General features: G+C 40.7%; 1 protein-coding gene across 4 annotated transcripts in view; it reads right to left on the minus strand.

Annotated features, from left to right (window-relative positions):
- The window catches only part of FAAP100 (FA core complex associated protein 100), a 333418-nt gene that overhangs the window by 108983 nt on the left and 205341 nt on the right, over positions 1–19094 (minus strand). For all 4 annotated transcript variants that reach the window (XM_069199774.1, XM_069199775.1, XM_069199776.1 and 1 more), the window contains one exon: positions 15590–16389. In XM_069199774.1, the coding sequence (XP_069055875.1) occupies positions 15590–16389 (800 nt within the window). The remainder of the gene's footprint in view (positions 1–15589; positions 16390–19094) is intronic.

The following is a 19094-nucleotide window of genomic DNA, read 5'->3' on the forward strand; positions in this document are numbered from 1 at the left end:
ACTTTATTGTATAGGAAAACTCAAATTTAGTAGGTATTGCCAGACTGACAGACATTTAGGGCCAAACATTTTTACTTTGCGTTTGTGATTTAGGCTTTTCCATTTGAGAAATAAAACAAGAACATTGGTATCCCACATGCATTTGTCACCCCATGTCCAGGCTACACTCAACGGATTTAACTTCATTATTTCCGCCATGGTTGAACTTACTAAAAGATGTGTTAAAACAGTTAAGTTTAGGGTTTTGTTGGAGTCATCTACTCACTATGATGTATAAGGCATTGCCTCGCCTCCTTTCTCAGATGTGAGCTACACTTTGTGTTGCTGTCCACATAGCCTACCCCAATCCAGCGCACACAGGTCACAACACTTACAATGCTCATATACTTTAAACACATTCAATGTTAAGATATTTAGCCCCACTGTCAAGGCTTGAACAACCCTGCACAGCAATTAGCATTATCAATGCTTGGACAGATCGCATTGACAGCTGTCTCCTCCAAGAGACTCTTCTTCTTTCTAAAGAACGGCATATACCGAAATCACTTTGGTTTCCTAAATAGCATCTGTCCTCATGGCCGAATAAAAATGAAGGTTTGGATATACGTTTCCCTGTATTTTCCAAGACCTCGAAAAATCATAAAAATGTTATTAGACTTGCAGGTCGAGTAAAATGAATAATCTACTAGACCATAACTGTAAGGTACTTGACCTGTAAATGGGTCTCAAAATATGTGATCTTCGGAAAAATATTTTAGTTTACAGAGTAGCCTTTTTCTTCATTGTCACATATAAGTGTATCTTCAATAATGTGAACTCTGCATTTCTGCTTTACAAAAAAAAGTATTTGTTTGATTAAGTAGACTAAACGTTTGCTCCATGTATAAAAATAATCTGGCCCACATATATAGGGGACACATGATCCATTACTTGCCCCTTAGTTTATTAATAGCATTAATAGCTACCATGTCAGAAGTGTTTCTAGGGGTATGTTAAACGCTCACTTTTAATAAATATATTACTAAAGCATGATGTGGTTGATCACTGTCATTTACAGGTGGAAAATTTCCAAGAAATGACCAAAAATCCTTCCCACTAGCTTACAGCTTTCCTGATAAAACTATATAATGTATTAAAAATACGTGAAAAAGCGGGTTTCAGAAAACATATTTCATCTTTGCACATAACCAAGTAAAGTGTTTTGATTTGTTTTCATCCTATTAAAATATTTTTTGATCACCCAGAAGTAAAAACAATGGGATTTCACAACTACTGAGATATATTTTGAAATGTTTGTGCAGTTGACATAGCTATTTGAATTGTGTGTGTTAGGAAAAACCTAACAAAATCCTGGAACTCTGAAGTCAGGAGGAAAATTTATTGTAAGACAAACTGACTTTTGACCTCTGTCTCTAGAAGCCAATGCTACAAGAACAAGATTTAAAGGCATATTTATTGCCCCTTTACTTTCTGACAGAACAGAACACCTGTTCTTTGTCCACTCACCAGAAGAGGCCAGTAAAAATAGCTGGACTTGATAAAACATGACTTGCCACAGTGAGTGGGTGAGCAGATTTTTGAGGCCTGCAAAGGGAGTTCAAGGACAAGACCTGTGAGGTCACAGGCAGTGTAACTGCTTATCATATAAGATTGGGGCTGAATATTTTATCTTTGCTAAAAAAAAATATTCACACAATGAGGGCCAAGAACCGTTCCCAATGCTGGTAGCATCATGCAAATCCCAGAAAAACGCAGTACTGATTGGAGGGGACCTAAATTTTGTATTGACCAATGAGACCAATTGGGCCAATGATTTGGACAGATTGGGACATTCCAAAAAATGGGAACAGCATGGTTGAGTGAGAATGGTCTTGAAGCTATCTGGGAGAACATACACACCACACAGAGGGATTACACTTCATTTCCAGCCTCACATAAAACATATACCATCATAGATTATTCCCTAGGCACACCTGCTAGTCAAACTATTGCAAGTAGCATGGAAATAGAAGCTAGGTCATGATCCAACTACGCACCACTGTTACGTAATTGGATTATTATTTGGAGTGGGTAACTACGCTGCTCAAGGAATAAACAAAACCCAAATCAGGTTGAACCTTTAAAGTCACAAAATTAACCTGGGCTCAAACCCAGATAGCTATGGCACAGAGCAGGCAGGCTTAATTTAGGGCAACGTTTTAAGTATTTATGCAGTACCAAAACAGTAATCAAGTCAAAATGCAAAACAATAAAAATTGCAAATCAGATTAGAAAAATAGAATACAATGTAGTAAACAAAGTGACACATAAATTACACAAATCCAATAAGGGAAGCAGGAGATGATCTTTTAAAGTTATAAATAAGGCAGAAAAGCTCAAAGTACCAATGATAATCAAAGGTGACAATAGACCGGGATGTAGGAGCAATTTGAGACTAACTCCGATGAAAAATAGGTTGGATACACCATGCAAAGTTTGGCCTGGTCAAAGGCTTAACCTTCTGAGTTATACTTTTAAGTCTCAATCCACCACAGCAGTACACTTCTAAAGGTCCAGGGCCTCAGGGGATGCACTTAGAGACTCACATGGGTGGTGAGTGTACTATGGTAATATAGTATCCACCCGCATTAAACACTAACATCCGGTTTGAGGCAGCAACTATACTCACAATAAAACCCAGAGACAGAGGTTTGGTGGGACAAAAGCAGAGTTCAAGAACTGTCTTGGCATCTTGTTCTATTTCATTTCAAGTGTGCCCCAAGTGTTATATATGTGTATATATGTGCAAGCAGGACTTGAGGCTGTACTGTCAAAAAGTTGCCTAAGACCCCCACACAGTATATTCTGTGGAGTTCAGAAGTAATTTCTGCCAATTCAGACCACCTGTGGAGTTCAGCAGTAATTTCTGCCAATTACAAGTTGGAAGAAGCTAGGAAGTCAATGCAAATTAGCGTCTAGTAGCTTCAGGCAGAGAAAGGGTAACTTCCTAAATGTTACTTTTCCTTAATATTTATTAGACAGCTGACATCATCATTGAATAGGATTTTTTATAACTATTAAAAAACTATAAAAAAATCATTTTTTTAGCTGGCCCTTTTGTTGAGCTACATTATCAGTATTTTAATCTATACTCTCGTTTTCTGCAAAGGAAAGGCAGACCTGCCACAATGAAAATAGCTTTTGGATGCTAGTCAGAGTAAGGACCAATTGACATTAAATTTCACCATGTCTGACTTTGAAATACCATGCACCTTGTCCTTTGGGCTACAAGGCTTACATAGCGTGACTTATTAACTAGCAGGAATATTTTTAGCTGTCAAAATGGGTTTGACAGGTCGCAGTGCATCTTTTGCACTGTTGCTGTCATGGTACATTGGTATTCCGGAAGCCACGTTTGCACTGCCAATGTACTGGATGGCACAATAAATAATGCAGTCCCCTAGCACAAAGAAAGTGTTCCTGTAGGGATTATTTACAATCTATTTCACAACTTGTTGGTCAGAAGATCCAGCTATGTAATTAATCTGCAAAAAACACGTATGATACCAAAGGTGTACTGGTCTCACAGAATCAATTTTATATTAAGACATTCATTCTAAAACCCATCATAATCAAAAGGCATGACAGTAAACAGACCAACATCATAACATTGACGCCGCCCAAATGATCGCACAAGCAATATTAAACTAAATCCTGCACCAAGATCACCAAGATCACTGGGAAGCGTAAAATCATCTCAACTAAATAGGTTTGTAAATGCTTAGTCCCATATAGTTATTTTGTTCCAACAATGATATGGACTGATGAGCAGTATGGTACTGTTAATGATGTTAACCCCTTGAGGGCCACGGACGTAATGGTTACGTCCGTGGCTGCGCCTCTCGGGAGCCATGGATGTAACCATTATGTCTGATTACCGGCCCCAGGTCACTGCTGGAAGGGGAATCGCTTCCCCATCCACCCACGACCCCCCTCAATCCCCCCCAGTGACATCTGATCAGAGGTCACCTCACATCACGCTGGAAGCATGCTTCTAGCGCGATTGCGGAAGAGAAATACTCAGCATTTCACTTCCGCTCAAGAGGTGGGGGCCAGCAGAGGCATGAAAGGAAAGGAAAGGCCCACTAGACACCACAGATTTATTTTTTCTTTGAAATGGACATGAGGGGAGCGGCCCCTTGGGCAAGGGCCGCTCACCAGGGAGCCAAATAATTTTTAAGCCATTTCTGCCCCTAGACACCAGGGATCATTATTTTTTTGTAGTTTTTTTCATTTATGCGTGGGGAGCGACCATTTAGGGAAGGGTCGCTCCCTGTGGGGCCAAATTGTTTTTAGGCCATTTCTGCCCCCAGGGGAGGCAGAAACCACTAGGCACCAGGGAGTTTTTTATTTTATTATCCTTAAGTATAAGGGGAGCGACCCCTCGGGCAATGGCCGCTCCCCAGGGGGACAAATAATTTTTAGGTAATTTCTGCCCCACTTAGGGGCAGATCGGCCTAATATAATTTGGTCGATCTACCCACAGATTAGGCAGAAAACCCCTAGACATCAGGGATAAAAAAAAAAATCATTTATTTGTGGGGAGCGACCCTTTAGGCAAGGGTCGCTCCCTGGGGGCCTAATTGTTTTTAGGCCATTTCTGCCCCCGGGGGGGCAGAAACCACTAGACACCGGGGATTTTTTTTTTTTACACTTACGCATAAGGGGAGCGGACCCTTGGGCAAGGGCCACTCCCCTGGGGGCCAAATGATTTTTAGGCCATTTCTGCCTCCCCACGGGGGCAGATCGGCCTAATATAATTATATTATTAATTATATTAGGCCCATCTGCCCCCGGGGGTGGCAGAAGCCACTAGACACAAGGGATTTTTTTTTTTTTATACTAACGCATAAGGGGAGCGGCCCTTTGGGCAGGGGTGGCTCCCCAGGGGGAGTGGGGGGGGGCAAAATCCTTTTATGCCTTTTCTGAATCCACTAGATGGCATGGAATTAAGAAAAAACTAAAATAGTGGGGTGGTGGCTACCAACCGATATGGGCCTGGTTATGCCCCCACCCCAACTGAAGGGGGTAACAGTCTTTTAGCTCTCCCCCCACACACTAAAACATCTTATCCCACAGCAAGCAAGAAGACCTTTGATTATTTTGGGTTTTGGTTTTACATTTGGGCTATGAGAGCGTGTTAACTCTCAAAATCGTCCCAGTTGGAATGGTGAGGGCTGCACTTTTTTGACTTTGGGACACTGCCATGTAGACAAATCCACAAGAACCAGACACATCTGAAAACTAAACATCTGGTTGATTCCAGAGGGGTGTGCTTCACTTGCACCCAGCACCATTTTCTTACCCACAATGCCCTGCAAACCTCCAACTTTGCTGGAAATCACACATTTTTCCCACATTTTTGTGATGGAACCTTTGAGAATCTGCAGGAATCCACAAAATTCCTACTGCCCAACATTGTCTCATCTATACTGATAAAAATTATGCTGTACTTCTCAGCCTAAAAATGTTTTTTTTCAAACTGCCCTTTTGGACCTGCTTTGGTTCCCCCTCAATTTCGACATTTGTTTGGCTCTCCCCTGTCACAGGCACTTGGGCCACCTACACAAGTGAAGTATCATTTTTACGGGGAGACTGAGGGGAACGTTGGGTGGTAGGAAATTTGTCCTGGTGTGGTGATCCCACACAGAGATGAGGGAAAAAAGTGATTTTTTAGCAAAATTTTAAGTTTGCTGAGGATTCTGGGTAAGAAATTGTTGGGGGATACCTCATTGGACTCCCTCGGGTGTCTAGTTTTCAGAAATGTCTGGGTTTGGTAGTTTTCCCTAGATGGCTGCTGAGCCCAGGACCAAAAACGCAGGTCCACCCCCCCCCCCCCACAAAAAACAGGTAGTTTTGTATTTGATAATTTTGATGTGTCCAGATAGTGTTTTGGGGCATTTCCTTTCGCTAGCACTAGGCCTAACCACACAGGTGAGGTACTATTTTTATCGGGAGACTTGGGGGAACGCTGGGTGGAAGGAAATTTGTGGCTCCTCTCAGATTCCAAAACTTTCTGTCACCGAAATGAGAGGAAAAAGTGTTTTTGGGCCACATTTTGAGGTTTGCAAAGGATTCTGGGTAACAGAACCTGGTGAGAGCACCGCAAGTCACCCCATTGTGGATTCCCCTAGGTGTCTAGTTTTCAACAATGCACAAGTTTGCTAGGTTTCCCTAGGTGCCGGCTGAGCTAGAGGCCAAAATCCACAGCTAGGCACTTTGCAAAAAACAGCTCTGTTTTCTTTGTGAAAATGTGATGTGTCCACTTTTGTTTTGGGGCATTTCCTGTCACGGGCGCTAGGCCTACACACACAAGTGAGGTACCATTTTTATCGGGAGACTTGGGGAAACGCTGGGTGGGAGGAAATTTGTGGCTCCTCTCAGATTCCAGAACTTTTTGTCACCGAAATGAGAGGAAAAAGTGTTTTACTTAACCAAATTTTGAGGTTTGCAAAGGACTCTGGGTAACAGAACCTTGTCAGAGCTCCAGGGATGAGGAATTCCTATCGCCCGACGCCCGGGACATCTTGTTTGGGGTCAAGAGCAACACGTTTTCATGTTTATTTTGTCCTTGGGACAAGTAGGCCCAACCCTCTACAGCACAAACCCTTTGTCTGCCAGTTTACAGAGAGGGGAACTGTCTGCAGTTGAGGTAATGTGTGTCCATATGTTAATGCTGTTCGAACTTGTATTTATGGTTCATTAATTGAAAACCTTCATTATTAAGGTAAGCGCTGTAAATAAATGTTCTAAGGTCACACTGCATTACCGACAGTGGTTCCAAACAAAACAAACAAAAAAAATAAAAACATATACATTTGTTAAAAAAGTTTAACAATATGACGCTAAGTATAATGCTCCCAGAATGCTCTCTGATTGGATGCAAATGTTTGAAGAAGCTTATAAGCAAGAGTGCGGATTCTTTGCTTAAAAAATAAAATATTCAGAAAAAAAGCAACTAGGAAAATAATTGTATGCTCCTATGAAATTTTTAGTGCTATTTCTTTGAAGCATCATTAAGTAAAATGTGTTGATGCATGCTAGTATTTCCCAAAAATATTCCTAATGGAAAATTAGTGTAACCATTTTCAGTGACATTATGGGAAGCATGAAAATAAACAAGCATTGACAAAGCCAACCGATCCGACATTTTTTTGTGAGTCTTTTAGTTCCCTCAATTCATGTCTTGTGTTGACATGGCTTTTGTAAATACGTTATTGTTGTGGGAGCTGCCAGGCCCTCACCATTGTAACAAACTCTAGCAAAAACAAAAAAAAAATAGTTTTTGGTTTCTAAAAGCACATGTTGCCACCAGTGGCATAACAGAGGCACCGCAGCCCCCCTCCAGGGGGCCCTTTCAGCACAACACCTTCCCTGAGTGAGTGCAAAGAGGGGGGCCCCTCCATGTTCTTTGCAATAGGGCCCACTCCAGTTTCGTTACACCACTGATTGGTACTGTAGTTCATGGCACTGAACAAAACTACTTTGTGGGCCAATATGCTCCTTGTGGAAGAGCAGAATGTGATCACTCACAGTAAAGCTAGCCGACAGAGAGAGAAATAGAAGTTTAATAAAAACAAAGTGTCTTTAACGCCAGACCTAATTAGGGACCCAATTCCTAAAGAAAGTCACAAACGTGCACCCATGATATATGTCTTTGAATTAGTGGCTTTCATGAATTCACAAGAACTATACCAGGAAATCGTACTCCTATGAAATATCTGTGAACTGTATTCTAGCATGGGCAAATATGCATGTGTAGATTTGCTCATGTGAAAACCTATTGAGCGTTTACAAGTTCACTTTCCCTCCAACCACGTTTTTCCCAACCCTGGAAGAAGTTCTACTTCTGCCATTGTCAGGAGTAAATTTCAAACCTTTCTTATTATTGGAAAAGATTAGAGAAGAGCTGGTGAAAATCCTTAAAACATGCAAGTTAGTAGGCTTGTCGACTCAAAGGCATTCAACCCTGGAAATATTGCTCACTGCTTCCTCCAGCCCCACTATGTAGATCTGCGGAAAGGTGGCAAAATAAACAAATTCCTACAGTAGGGACTGAAAGTATTCAAGCCCTACTACGGTAGTAGCCCTGGCATAATCAGAGAGGCTATTAGCAGAGCTCCTACAGAATGAGATTGCTGCCATAATTTGTTGCCGCACTACATGGCAACAAAGGGGCAAGTAGATATTTTTACAGAACAAGTGGATTTAAGAAGCAACCTGTCCAATGGACAAGTAGATATTTTAATCAATTCCACATGCCTGCCCACATGTCACCCCACCGTGGATTCCCCTATGTGTCTAGTTTTCAAAAATGCACAGATTTGCTAGGTTTCCCTAGGTGCCGGCTGAGCTAGAGGCCAAAATCTACAGTTAGGCACTTTGCAAAAAACATGTCAGATTTCAATGTAAAAAATGTGATGTGTCCATGTAGCGTTTTCTGTCGCGAGCATTAGGCCTGCCCACGTAAGTGAGGTACCATTTTTATCGGGAAACTTGGGGAAACACAGAATAGCAAAACAAGTGTTATTGCCCCTTGTCTTTCTCTACATTTTTTTCCTTCCAAATGTAATACAGTGTGTAAAAAAGACGTCTATTTGAGAAATGCCCTGTAATACACATGCTATTATGGGCACCCCGGAATTCAGAGATGTGCAAATAACCACTGCTTCTCATCACCTTATCTTGTGCCCATTTTGGAAATACAAAGGTTTTCTTGATACCTATGTTTCTCTTTTTATATTTCAGCAAATGAATTGCTGTATACCCAGTATAGAATGAAAACCCATTGCAAGGTGCAGCTCATTTATTGGCTCTGGGTACCTAGGGTTCTTGATGAACCTACAAGCCCTATATATCCCCGCAACCAGAAGAGTCTAGCAGACGTAACGGTATATTGCTTTCAAAAATCTGACATCACCGGAAAAAGTTACGGAGTAAAACGTGAAGAAAAATGGCTGTTTTTTTCACCTCAATTTCAGTATTTTTTTTATTTCAGCTGTTGTTTCTGTAGGAAACACTTGTCGGATCTACACAAATTACACCTTGCTGAATTCAGAATGTGGTCTACTTTTCAGAAATGTTTAGCTTTCTGGGATCCTGCATTGGTTTCACACCCATTTCTGTCACTAAGTGGAAGGAGGCTAAAAGCACAAAAAATAGTAAAAATGGGGTATGTCCCAGTAAAAAGCTGATTCAAGTCTGCCTGTTACTGAAAGCTGGGAAGATGGTGATTTTAGCACCGTACACCCTTTGTTGATACCATTTTCAGGGGAAAAAACGCAAGCCTTCTTCTGCAGCCCTTTTTTCCCATATTTGTTTTAAAAAACGAAATTTTTGCTGTATTTTGGCTGATTTCTTGGTCTCCTTCAGGGGAACCCACAAAGTCTGGGTACCACTAAAGTCCCTGGGATGTTGGGAAAAAAGGACACAAATTTGGCGTGGGTAGCTTATCTGGATGAAACATTATGAGGGCCTGAGCGCGAACTGCCCCAAATAGCCCAAAAAAGGCTTGGCACCTGAGGGGGAAAAGGCCTGGCAGCGAAGGGGTTACAGTCAATGAGTAAAGAGGAGGAACAGTCAATGTTTTGGTCGTTTATGGCCACCTGGTCTGCAAGACCATCATCATGCACAGTGTTGTAAAAGTCCAACTTGGGACAAAACCTACATGTTCTTGCCAATGTGCCACAAGAAAATTATGCACGTAGTACTCAACCACCAATGTACATAAATAATCAATTCAAACAGGAAAGTCAATTTCTCCACAGATGTACCACTGCGTTGCAACCATCGGACAACTCTAGTGGCATTTAACTTCCAGGCCCCAGGTAATCTTTGTATCATATACTAGGGACTTATATTATAAACAAGTTAAATATACTAATTAGGAGTATGCCAATCGGACAATATTAAAGGGGGCGGAGGACAAGCGGGCACTCTGCTACTGGTTAGTACAGGCAAAGTTCACCTAGTTCTGAAGAGGCAAAAATATAGGGTCCAGCAAAAGGCACAAAATCAGGGGTGACTATGCAGGAAAGGTAGATTTCCTACAACTGTTGTCTATTGTGTTACAGATCACGGGCAAGAAAAGACAGCAAGGCCCATGGAGGCTAAGACACACACACAAAATAGCTCTAGGAACAGTAATCAACCGATACCTGGTAGATAACAACACAGGGTAAGTTTTATTGAGCACCTGATGGGATGCACTAAAACAGTAGTTAGGGGAAAGATGATACAGTAAATCGGGCCAGGAGAGAAAAGGGAAAAGATTTTGGAAAAGGAGTGAAAGACCTCAAAGCTATACAAAACAGAACTGGTGCCTCCAGTGTATGATACAAACTGAATGCTGTGCATGCTCAACTAAAGACATTGGATTTAGACAGGATGGAATACACCAAGTTCCATCTCCAACACACATTCTATGTAAGTAGCAATAAAAGTGGGAAGCTATTTGACATTTAAACTCTGCTTCAAAATAGGCAGAGGGTAAAATCTATATTGAACCAAAAAGAAAGGAGATTATGGTGGATAACCAGTTTAGGACAACCTTCAAGGACTATTACCAGACCTTGTATACAGCACAGGATTACAATAGCACCAATATTGGATGGACAGTGGGTACTTAATTAATTGTATCAACATCATGTTGTGAAACCTTAAAGAGACCCATTGTGATATGAGGTACAACTGCTATTGCTAGACTGAAACCCCACAAATCCCCAGGCTCATATGGTTTTGCTCCATAATTTTATAAACAAATGTTGTCAGACCTTGGCACCAATTTACAGACAGGTGCACTTACATAATCTATGATGAAGACATCCATAGTCAGACCATCCAGGGTTTCGCAATTCACAAATAAATTGCGAAATCGGTGGTTTTGTAAAAAGAGACTGATTTTTACAAAAACCACCACAATATCCTAATTAAATCCTTTCTTTAACCCTCCTTTTATTGACCCTGCGCTGCTGTGCTGAGCCAATAAAAGGGCCCTTGGCGTGAGACTGCTGTTTTTTTTATACTCCCTGCTGCATGGTGTGTTAAATATGCAATGTCTGCCTTTATAGCCTGGACCAAAACAAAATACGGCAGGAGACTGGGACTTAAGAGGGAAGTTGATGTCCCGGCGTCCTTTGCCAGTCGTTGGTCCCTATACCCACGCTCCCCACTGTGGCATTTATCTGTTAATCTCAACCCTAGATAACAACTCTCTCCCCAACCTCTTGCCCTTCACCATCCACCTCTTCCACTAGTTCTCTTCCTTCTGGCCCCCAGTCCAGGTAGCACCGATCACACACAATTAGTGGTGTGAATATATGGTGCTGGAAAGGAGTTGTTACTTTAGCCTCCTCACACTTTAACTTAAGGTGGGAGGCGGGCAGAGGGGGCTCAGTAACAGCTCTCTCCAGCACCATGCATTGGATGCGCAGAATCATGATGGAAGGGCGGTCACAGAGAGCGCGTAGCTTTAAAACCTAAATCTGCATTCTCTGGCACCAAACATTTGTCTTCCCAGCTCTGTCACGCTGTACAGTGCTGGTCTGCTGGCCCCACGTCTGGGCCACAGTATTTTTGCGACAGAAACATCTAGTGCCTATCACAAAAATACCCAAAATGTTGCTTTCTTTTTGCCGCATTTTTTTTTTATTTCGAGTCTGCAATATCTGGCATAACAGACCGCATAATCTCAACAGACCTATTGGTACCTCACCCCAGCCCAAATACACAGATTTTACTCGGAAAGGAATAAAGAATGCTACAAGGGCTATGGAGGCACGGGGACACTTCCTCATCACTCTGGAATTGCCCTAGGTTGTCTCAATACTGGGGGGTTCCCTAGGTTATCTCAATACTGGGGGCGTTCCCTAGACAACATTGACAAAACATTTGAGACACAATTTCTAGTGTGAGGTCTCCCTAACAAATATTCCCCTAAAATCCCAAAAAGGCCGACACATCGCCCTTGCACTATGTGCAGCCCTACAAGTGATTCTTTCTGTGTGGGTAACTGACAGAATCTTGGAGCAGTATAAAAGCCAGCTCCATAAAATCTGAGATTTACTGCGAATAAAGAAATTGACATTGTCTGTGGAATATAAAGGTGAGTTGAGAGGTATGGCTGCAATATATGTTCGTTCCATTGAATTCTATGAGTTAATGTGACCTAAATACCTAAAAGGATTCATTGCATATATGGCCTTATCTGTTAAGAGAAGGGGGACTACGGATTCATTAGAGGCTGATGGAATCCTTGTTATGGACAGATCATTGCTACTGGATTCTACTTTGTGCTGGGTGGAGGGCCAGGCTTTAGATTTGTTCATAATTCACATTAGGGAATGGGGCATGTGTTGAGGGACAAGGGATGTAGGAGTATGTTCTATTTCTGTTTATTTTCCCACTGGCCTCCGGGTTGTTGGTGACATTATTTGTGTGGGCAAAATAAATACTTCAAAAACCACAACTCATCCATACAAAACTTTGGTCTGACTTTGGGTTGGACCCTAAACAGTACTGGAAATATAATAAAGGTAAGATCAAGCTAGATCTGAATCTAAACTGTTTTTAGCTGACACTGAGTCGCTCTTGAGAAAAACAAATTTAAACATCTCTGTTAAAGATGTTATTACTATTAGGGCATAATGATTTGCTAATCTCCAGCGTGTCTTTGATGTTCTTGTTGTAGGCTGCAGTTGGCCTCAGGAGGATGTAGTTCATGTGTTTTGTATCTTACCTCCACTGAAGAGAGTCAGACTTAGGGTTTTTAAATCACTGTTTCAGGCATGTGGAATAAGAATTAGACCTTGCTTGGAATATTGTCTCAAGGAGAGGACTATGCATCTGCTGTACTGTAAACTAGATATATTCTGGAAGGTTATTACTCAGCTGTTACTAACATACCCATCTGATTGTGAATTTCGCCCGTTGAACAAAGCTTGATTAAACTGTCATCAAAAGTTTGGGTCTATAAGAAGCCAAAAATCACATACATATCTCCTGGGTATAAGTATGTGTTGACAAATTAAGAGAAACTTATATTTTATGTCACTAATTATATGCCATTATTTTGTAAAACAAATTAACATTAACTGTATCTGTGATTAACAATCCTTGGGTTCTGAAAAATCACCCACTCCTTAAAAAGACCCAGTTTTGTTAGGGAATAATTGCCTCACAAAATAGAAGAATGATCTCCCTAAGTTACAATGCTGTATGTGCATTTAGAAACAGTGGGGAACTTGGATTCCTAAATAAGCAGTGTCAACATACTTCCATGTAAAGGCAGGTAGGTACCCAATGACACCATATCCTCCTTAGTTTCTGGAGCTAACCTAAACAGTATGTTCATTCAACTGTGTTTTAGTGTCAACCTGTACGTCTGATTGTCTATTAAAAAGGAGAGAAAATGCGATCACTAACAAGCAAGTTTTCTTTAGAAAAATTTACACAAATTATAATTTTTAACCATAGACAAGCTATTCTTTTTAAGGTTGATAAACATCAATGGTAAAACCTAGTACCCTACCTCCTGAAAATTCATGAAGGAGAATTTTGATAAGGAAAAATCACCCACTCACTAAAAAGGCCCAGTTTTGTTAGGGAATCCTTGCCTCATAAACTGGAAAATGATCTTCCTAAGTTACAATGCTGCATGTGCATTTAGAAACGGCGGAGAACTTGGATCCCTTAAATAAGCAGTGTCAACAAACGTCCATGTAAAGGCTGATGCCCAAGTACGCCATACCCGCCTTTGTTTCTGCAGCTAACCTAAACAGGATTTTCATTAAAATGTGTTTTAGTGTCAACATGTACGTCTGATTGACTCTATTAAAGAGGAGAGAAAATGCAACCACTAACAAGCAAGTTTGCTTTCGGAGATCATTTGCAGAAATTATAATTTTATATTACTGCAGTTTGTAATGTTGACATAAACATAGGCAAAAATATTATTTTAATGTTGATAAACATCAAATAAAAAAACCTACGATGGAAAACAGAAACTTACTCTGCGAGGTGTATACTGATTTCAAAACGTGGGACTGAGTTTGGTCTCTGAATTCTAGAAATGGCTTAACAAAGGACAGAAAAGCTACCCTAAGTACCGGGCTGGTTTTGTGTTTTCAGAAGCACAAAGTCACTAGGTAATATTTGCAGACTTGGTGACTAACATTTGGAATAAGTTGCCACTGCGTATTTGAAACGCTCTTTCCGTATTGTGTAATCCTTCCTTGAAAGTTTTTGTCTCAAACAATGAGGCGGTTATTGGGTGTTTTTTTGGGCTGCTGTGGTAGATTTGGTATTTCACCTGCAGTGAACGCTAAAAGGCAATCTGGTTTATAGTAAACATTATCCAAAATTCAATAAATAAAACCAGTTTATTAATAAATGCCATCAAGAAAGAAAATAGGGCCCTTACTGTTACAAGGGATACAGCTAGGGCTGTATCAACAATGAAACCCCATGTGCCAGACGTGCAGAGAAAGAAGCATTCCAAATTACAACCCAGTATAAAAACCTATTTACAATTTAGGCCAGATATTTTCCGGTACATGTGCAAGCAATTACAGTGTCACATTCACAGCGGGTTTGAAAGCTTTAAACTGAAAAAGTAGCAATTTTCCTTGCATTTTTACTCTTTCAATTATTGTGTTTTACTATTTGACCTGAATAAATTGTTTCTTCCAGACTGGCTAAGGACGAGAGCATGGGTAAAAGTGTAGTGCCTGCTGTTTTTTTTTTTTTATAAGAAAACCATAGCAAGCTAGGGGCCAGATGTAGCAACCCTTTTGCGAGTCGCAAACGGCGAAAATCGCCGTTTGCGACTCGCAAACGTGGGTTTGCAATGCACAAATGCATATTGCGAGTCGTTACCGACTCGCAATATGCATGTGCAACTCACAAATAGGATGGGGTGTTCCCTTCCTATTTGCGACTCGCAATGGTATGCAATACCATTTGCGACCGCATATGCGGTCGCAAATGGCATCGCAGTTACCATCCACTTCAAGTGGATGGTAACACAATCGCAAATTGGAAGGGGTCCCCATGGGACCCCTTCCAGTTTGTGATTGCACTCAAAAATAGTTTTTCAGGGCAGGGAGTGGTCCAAGGGACCACTCCCTGCCCTGAAAAAAACGAAACAAAAGGTTTCGGATTTTTTTAAAATGCAGCTCGTTTTCCCTTAGGGAAAACGGGCTACATTTAAAAAAAAAAAAAACCTGCTTTATTGAGCAGCAGGTCGCTAACATGGAGGCCTGCTGACGTCAGCAGGCCTCCATGTTAGCGAGTGCCCATAGTCGCTATGGGGCCGCAATTTGCGACCCACCTCATTAATATTAATGAGGTGGGTCTTTGCGACCCCAAAGCGACTTGCAGAAGGTGTCTGAGACACCTTTCTGCATCCCAAATTGCGACTTGCAATTTGCGAGTCGCAGAGACTCGCAAATTGCAAATCGCAATTTGGTTTTTTCGTACATCTGGCCCTAGGTTCTTTACATTCATAATTCATGCAAGATAAATAAGCAGGGCCTTACTTTATATTACATACCTGCAGAGAAGTCTTTTAAAGCCTTTTTCAGAAGATCTACCGACAGTTGAATGGATACCACCAAAGGTGAAATATGGGTGATTTCTTCCATGACCTCAGTTTCTAGTAGGTGCTTTCGAGACCCAGACAGAAAAGGCTTCTCAGGCTGCTTCATGGATGATCTAAAAAAAAATTCCACAGCATCAAGTGTCACGGTCCTGCTCTGTGGTGTTGAAGATGTGATACTCTGATCTGTGCCGCTTTGTATTTGAAGGCATTGCAGCATATCAATGACATGTTCCTTCAAAGGTAAACATACACCTTCTCTATCCAGAAGATCCATGGGTGGGGAAGACTGAGCATCTGGGGAATACGGCAAAACCAAGTACTCCCCAAGTACTTCGGCAAGGCTGTAAAAGAGCATACAGGAGACAACGACAGGCACCTCTAGGCAACCATTTCGACCACGATGATGAGGAAACGTCACATCTGTATGGCTTCCTGGAAGAAGTCTGTTGATCATAAAATTATAGATAGCGGCTGAACTGTGAAAATCTGGGCTGGAATTAGAGTAGCTGGTGGATACATGAACACAAAGAGTCCACCCTCGGTCTAGGCTGTAATCTGTCAAATTTTGAAGGCGGCAAGTGATCATCAGAGAGTCTTCCAATAACAGACAGCTCCACGCTACAGTAACAGTGCATCCAAATTGCTGCTGGGGACTCTCGTTCGTTAGCATGGCACAGCTCAAGTTGATTACCTGGTTGAGGTGCGACAAAGATCTGTTTTTCTGTTGAATGGCATGCTTTAACCAAGACACCCTAGGGAGAGAAAAAAAAAAAGGCAAATTAAGTCTTTTTTTTTGGTAGACGACTTACCGAATAGTTTGTCAGTATAAACTCACTGAAGAAACCAACACATTTTTAACAGATACCATCTCGTACATTAGTGCACACAAGAGGTTCATTATGATGACGCTAATTTTAGATTTCACACAACCAGTTGCTTCTGAAGACTTCACCCAAGAAATCTACTTAGCCACAACTACAGGCAAATCTGAATCTGAACTTGAAAAACAAGCATTAGTAACACCATTGGATAGGGCTTTAATGTGATGTGCTACTGCATGTAATGACTGTGCATTAATGACTGTGCTTCTATCCATTACCACATGAAGTCATACCTACTGGTTTGTCTGCCGAGGGAGCAGGCATTGTTTTGGAGGGTGATGAGTCCTGGGAAAAGTGAATGCAGGCCAGCGTTCTGGGCTAGTGTACAGCTTTGCGGAATGAGGCAATAGACAGTATTCTCAGGAAGAGATGCAGTCAGTGTCTTACGGATTGCAGTGTACTGTCTCGTGATAGCAGGTAATATGAGGGTAGTATGTGCTGGAAGAAGTGAAGGAAAATGGGGATGCAAACAGCATCCTGAAAGTAGTGTATGGTGTCAAACAAAGCACAATGCACTTCTGTCTGCCACTAGATGCTACATGAGGAAATATTAAAACAAAAATAGATTGCTTTGAATGTATAAGATAAATAATTTGACGTGATGGTTCAGTGTACTGTGTGGATGTAAATGGTTTCTCAAAAAGTGCTCTGTAAGCAGTCTGTAGATGGTTGAATGATACACCTGTAGGTATGGCGGAACCACTAAATTTGTACTCCTCAAGCTATTATATCAAAAATGTATCCTCTGGTTAATAAATTAGAGACGGTGTTAACCTCTATTTCATGAGGCAATGTGTCCTGAGAAAAGGTACCTCATACAATATCAAAATATAGAAACAACAAATGCAAATGCATGAGATCTAGGCCATAAAGGCTCTCAGAACAAAGAATTACTGAGAAATGTGCAAATCAGAACAATTCTAAGTTCCTAGTGAGCAGCAACACCATTAGGAAAACAGACATCATCCTCAGTAACATTGATCATCCCTCATCAAGTAAGTTTAGGCTCAACCCAAAATCAAGGGTTTGTATACAATTTTCTTTAATTGGAAATCAAAAATTCTGCAGAATCATCATGGTGTGAAAAACAGTTACATTCTCAACAAATCAGAACACAGCTTGAGGCACTGTCATATTGCATTAGCATCTAAGCACTATCCTACAACATGAATATTTATTCTGCTCACTCTATGCTAATGCCATCCGGATGTGGCATTACATCCTAGTTAAGTGAACTACAGCAAACTATTATGAATGAATACAATACAGTGAGCTAACTGAATGTCCTTCGGAAAAGAAACAATATTGTGACCATGCTGGACAGTTTTCATCAAGAACAACATCAACAGAAATAAACAAACATAATTCTGCGTGACTGCGTGCTGCAGAAATAATTAAATGTGCACATGCCGGAGGAGACATTCATTTTTAACAAGCTGTCTAAGCCTAAATTGAGGCCTAGTTAACATCAACAAGGGAAACACAATTAAACAAGACATAGGAAATTTGTTTTAAATGCAATAGCACTATTTCAGTGTGCCATGTAAATTCAAAGTAAATCCACAGTCTGCACGTTGCTAACAGTGCACAAAACTATGAAATTCACCAAAAAATACAACACACCAGAGTTAGGTGAGAGAGAAATCTCTACCTGGGCAGAGCAAAAGCACACTTTATGTATACTTCAAAGAACAGATCACGCTGAAAGCTTTTCTGTCAAGCCAGAACTAAAAAGATGACTTGGCTACTTGCAGGTTTAAGCACTACAAATAACGCAGATACAAATGCAAGCTTACTCAGAAAATAGAAAAACACATCAATGCCGTGTGTGACAAACACTCTATTATAGCTATGTAGCCCCATCTGTTCTTTGGTTTGGGGGTTCCGCTACATTTTACAATGAAAATAATTGATTTTAAAGTAGGGGTGGGCCTCCTCTATTAAGCCACTGTGGAATGTCATGAAAGAAAAGATCTATCCATTTTTTTATTAAACCTCTAAGGGGTACAATCAATCATTCTTATTCCATTTATAATGTATCCTTCTTTGACAATATTCTTTTTAAGTGACTAATATCTAAACATCCCAAAATATGAATGAAACATTATTTTTTAAGTGTGAGCACAATCTCCACATTCTGACATAGACCTTTAGGTAATAACGCATTTTAAAGTATCAGTGAGGACCATCGGAAACATGAACAGGATGCATTCCTATTAATTCCTGCAATCCATTTTTGTCCTAACTAAAGATGACATGAAGTAAGATAATGCACCTTCAGTCTTGCCGGTAAAAAAAATAATTAACAATTCGTTTATTCCATTTAATTAATCCCTTCCATAGATCGTTGGTTCTGTGGTTTAGAAAAAATATATTCTGTTGAAAACAATTAAACATCACATTTTGGTTAAACCATTCATTTGAAGGACTATTGTCAACGTTCTAAAAATGGCTCCAATTAAAGATATCTGATGGAATACAATTTATGATCCTATGCTTCATGTGATATAATTATTTTATAAACAGGAAACATATCCTAGTTTGGAGCTTCTGCTTTCAAGTTTAATTACTACATT

Source organism: Pleurodeles waltl, chromosome 7 (assembly GCF_031143425.1).
Source record: "Pleurodeles waltl isolate 20211129_DDA chromosome 7, aPleWal1.hap1.20221129, whole genome shotgun sequence".
Classification (NCBI taxonomy): Eukaryota; Metazoa; Chordata; class Amphibia; order Caudata; family Salamandridae; genus Pleurodeles; species Pleurodeles waltl.